General features: G+C 45.7%; 1 protein-coding gene across 1 annotated transcript; it reads right to left on the bottom strand.

Annotated features, from left to right (window-relative positions):
* Window positions 1-385: 385 nt before the first annotated feature.
* On the bottom strand, window positions 386-4,470 carry EDN1 (endothelin 1). The gene is made up of 5 exons (XM_032692037.1): window positions 4,262-4,470; window positions 3,952-4,093; window positions 2,814-2,972; window positions 2,432-2,539; window positions 386-1,667 (listed from the first exon to the last, which is right to left on the bottom strand). The coding sequence occupies exons 1-5, from the start codon at window positions 4,323-4,325 to the stop codon at window positions 1,529-1,531; spliced, it is 612 nt and encodes a 203-aa protein (XP_032547928.1). The 5' UTR covers window positions 4,326-4,470; the 3' UTR covers window positions 386-1,528.
* Between the last annotated feature and the right edge of the window lie 209 nt (window positions 4,471-4,679).

Below are 4,679 nucleotides of genomic sequence, written 5' to 3'. Positions count from 1 at the left end.
CCTAGTCCAAGAGAGCCCACAGAGCATCCAGAGTGTGTATTTATCCTCTAGTTCATCTATACCCAGACCCCTATTGCCCATATTTTAATGGTAGAGTAAATCCAACATTAGAATTTGTCCTACTGAGTGAAAAAGACATCAGCCATGCGAGCAAGATAAATTACTTTGGTCAATTCAAAGTTTGCCATAAAGTTTTGACAAGCAAGCTTGAAGCGAGAACAAGTATTATCTCCTGTCTCACATCTGGCACAAACTTTATGTGCCATGGTCTGGCTAATCTGACAGAAGGGCAATCATGTGCACACACTTCACCTAAGTCAGCATTGTACGTGGGGCAGTCTATCTTCATGATCATGGAGCCACAGCCCAAGGAAAAACAAGCCAATACAGTAATTAAAAATATTTATTTCCAAAGATATTTACCTTGATAGGCATAAAGCATTTTCCAATTTCATACAGAAATACATAAAACATGCATAGACCAATATGGCCTACTTCAATGTGTATTCAACATGGTAAATATAATGAAGAACTTGTGTGAATATAAATACAAGACACAAAAAATAAGCACATAAGAATTCAACCTGTCAGCAAATTCAACAATGTGAACAAATTCACTGCTATAAACATTCACCCAATATTAGCCTTTTGATTTAATTCAAAACAACCCTTTGTTTAAATTTATTTCCAGCAAAAAAGGCCCTGAATAAATCTCAGAATAGCGTCTGGTACATCCCCACTTCAATGCGTTTTTGGTGGCATGTGAGACACAACAACCTCTATTATTAGAACTTCAGTTAGCCAAATATCCTTGTTATGGGAAACTTAGTAGTATCCTCTAACTTTTATTTTATGTTGAAGAGTCCTTTGGTATCCAAAACCAAAGGACTTTGACTATGCAAACAACCAGAGTGTCTAACCCACATTCAGATAACTCTGGTTGTACAAGTAAACTAGACTTCTGAAAAAGACAAAGGGTTGCAGCTGATTAGTAAAGGCAATAACAAGGTGTAAAAATACTCTAGAAGGAGTGCAACAAACAGTACGCGAGGTAGACATGTATATAAGCAGTAAGTCCTGATTAAAGTAGCACTGTGGCTTTCATTTTTGCATTTTAATGAAAAGGTAGAGTTCTTCGCTTTGAAGTTTGTACACTTAGATCTTGCTTTCTGTCCTTGCTAAGCACATCTGTGAGGTCTTCCTTGCAAGATGCTTTTGATGTAGACTCTGAAAGCTGCTCAACCGATGGGTAAGTTTCCAGAAGCAATATTCAAATATTTCCTCAAACTGATGTTTTTTCATGTATGTGACTGTGGATTTCCCTTCAACCCATCCATCTGAATTCCAAAAATGATAAAATCCTTTGTTTTTATACCTCCAAATACAGGGTCTCCTTATCATTTTGCTCCGCTGGGCAAACACTTGGACAGAGAGGCCCTTCACCATCTTGGAATGTTGGAATCAAGAGAGAGTTTTGGTGATGCTTTGTCAGCAAATGTTTTGAAGAAAGATTCAGGTGATCTTCCCACTAGGATGCTTTCAGGCTTTCCCAGATGCTTTGCCTCTTGTTCGCCCTGTTATGTTTGAGCTTCTGTCCTTTCTGTAGCTCAGCCTTCAGCTTTGCAATACTGAAGGAAGCTTTGATACTGTTACCAATGGCTTCCAGCCTGCAAAACCAAGAAATTATACATTTATCATTGTGATAATGAAGATGCTTCTCCAGTGTGCAAACATTCGTTTTTTGATTAAATAAACCTCACTCTAGATTTCTGCCGTGGGATCCTCATAAACTGTCAATTGCTATACCTCTGTCAGAATCAGGCTAACCTAAGCCACTTGAAATATTGTATTCATAATTTCAATGCAAACATTAATATAAGTTAAAATATTCTCTCAAATAAAGATGCTCTAGACTTCCTTAAATAGCATGTATCCAGTCAAGAGGTCGCCAGTGTTACTCTTTTTGGCTATTTCGTTTCTTTTAGGTAAACCAGATCCTACTTCCAATGACCAGGCACACTTTTCAATTAAGCAAGCAAGCCCCATTTTCAAAAAATTATTTAAGACTTCCAGGGCCTAAGTTTCACTCAAAATCATCAGGCTGCTTGTTCCCATAAATCCTGTTCTGCTTGTGAAAGCAGAACTAAAGAGCCTTCTTTAGTATGGGTAAACTTCTGTATGCCATACTTTTACATGGACATATGGTCGACCAGTGAATGCAAAGTGGAGGATGCTAGGCAGAGCTCAGCACCTTTTTTCCTCACAAGCTAAAAACCCAACGCATGAAGAAAAGCTGTCAAGATATCCCCACTAATTCTTCTGTAACTCTCAAGTTGAAATCACCAGCTAAGCCCATGATGACCTGAAGGCAGGTGAACTGTGCTCTCTATTGCTGCCTCGGGGAACTACAATGGGATGAGAAGAAACTCACCGCTTCATTTTCTTGCTGTCAACAAGCTGTCGGTTCACGCATTTGGGTGCAATGCACTTGCCGGCTTTGATGCGGTGATGTGAGGTTTTCTCCACAGTGGACTGAGCCCTGTTAAAAGTGAAAAGGTGCTGCTATTAAAAAAAACCCAACCAAGTCTGCGGTCCACAAGGTGAGACATCTCACCAACCACTTCTCAAGGCATGTAATAAGCGATCTTTCTGGGCCAAACCATAGTATGTATCATAGCAGTGTGAGCACTGTGAGGTAGGAGGCAGGGCTTTGGGGAGATTATTCGCTCAGCAAGTGCCAAAATGAGTAAGTGTACCACAATCCATCCTTTTTACATGCACTGCCTTTTAAAGAGTAGCAACAAGAGACACACCAGAGATCTTTTCCTGTCTGGCAGAAGTTCAGACATTTCTTGTCCTTCTGGTTTGCACATCGGCATCTGCTGCTGGGTTCAGTGAGGGTCTCCGGCACCATGTCCTTCAGTGATCTTCTGGATCGAGAAGGGCCTCCGAGACCATATGGAACAGTCTTCCTACAATCAAAGGGACAACATGAAAGTCATTCAAATAATTCTGTGCCTTCAAAGCACTCTGGCTTATTTTGGGCAGTCTTATCAATGGGATCGATTGCCAGAGTAAAGGTTGCGGGATTGGGAATGTCTCGTTAGTCACAATTTCAATGCAAATGCTTCTGATGATCCTGCAATGTATTAATTAGCATGCCTACTGACAAGGATAATGACCTTTTAATTGTGTTTTCACAAGGCTGCTGTGCCTCCCTGTGCAATAGAAAGCAATAAAACCTCATCTCTTTGAACTTTGGCAACTGCCAACGCTGAAAGAAGCAACAAAAGTGAGGAACAAATCCTCTGCACTCATAAGAAACCCAGCAGCAGAACAAATCACCACAGCCAGTGTTTGCAGCCCTAGGTTAGGCTCCGGCTCACTACTTTTTGGTGAGGAGAGAGTAGAAATGGGTACTATGCATGATCCTGTTAATAAGTGGGATGTGTTAATTTGCAGCAGAGAGCAGCAAAAGGGAGCTAGGAGCCCCCCAGTGTCAAAGTATGCCTTCCAGCCTCCTAACTGGTTGGAAAGAAAGGCGGTCAAATTCAGGCTGGTAAAATCATACCTTTGGCATTTTGTCTGCTGATTCATACTGAAAAGTATCCTGCAGCCTTTGCTGAGCAGCACCCAAAGGAAATACTTCTGCCCAGATTTTAGGAAAGCAGGTGTGTTAGTGCTATTAGGAGCTATCTGCTCAATCTAAGCGGTCAAATCCTGTTTGCTTTCTGCCCGTGAATAGCCTCGTTGCTAAACTCCGCAGAAAAGTGGAGGGGGCAAAGCAATAGGAGAAAGTGTGCAAAGAAATATTCCTTCCTCCCCTTCCCATTTTCTGTAGGGCATTTTTGGTTCTTAATTTTTCCCTTCACGCTCCCCTCCCTTCCCTCTTTCCTAACCAAAGGGGAACCCAGAGCTGGGGAACTGCCGAAGCGCCTCCGCTCCACTCACTCGGGAGTGTTGATCCAGATGATGTCGAGGTGGCAGAAGTAGACGCACTCCTCGTCCAGAAGCGAGGAGCAGGAGCAGCGCCGGGCGCGGCGGTGCGCGGCGGCGGCGGGGGGCGGCGCGGCGTCCACCTCGGCTCCGGGGGCTGTGGGAGAGAGCGGCAGAGCTCAGCACCCACGGCGAGGCTAGGCAAACGCGCATCCCCTTCCGCAGCATCCCTCGGGCATCCCTCCCCGGAGCCGGGCACAGAGCCCGGCTGCGGCCCCGCAACCCCCCGCCCCACCCCGGCGAGCGGTAGCGGACCGGCACCTACCTGCCGGCAGCAGCCCCGGGCAGAGCACGAAGAGCAGCGAGACGATCATCTGGGAATAATCCATAGCAGGCGGCGGAGGGCGGACGGAAAAATCGGCGCGTGGAAAAGGGGGGAAAATTAATAAAAGTCGAGAAAAAAGCGCGGAAAGTGTCTCCCGGCGTGAGGACTGAGCGCCGTGGCGGGTGCCCTGCGTGGTGCGGCTCGGTGCGCCCCGGCGCGTCTGGCTGGCGCGGCGGTCCCCGGCGCCCTTTTATAGCGAACCCCCATGGAGCGGGTAAACAGCCCCGGCGCTATTTTATCCCGAGACAATGTTATTCTGCTATTAGTCACCGCGCGGCAACGTGCGGGCCGAGATAAGGCCGGGGCTGGAAAGGAAATCGCCTGCAAACTTCAAGAGCGGCGGCGGCGGCGGGCGGGG

The sequence above is a fragment of the Chiroxiphia lanceolata genome, chromosome 1 (assembly GCF_009829145.1).
Source record: "Chiroxiphia lanceolata isolate bChiLan1 chromosome 1, bChiLan1.pri, whole genome shotgun sequence".
In the NCBI taxonomy this organism is placed as follows: Eukaryota; Metazoa; Chordata; class Aves; order Passeriformes; family Pipridae; genus Chiroxiphia; species Chiroxiphia lanceolata.
This window is presented reverse-complemented; position numbering and strand designations above follow the sequence as displayed.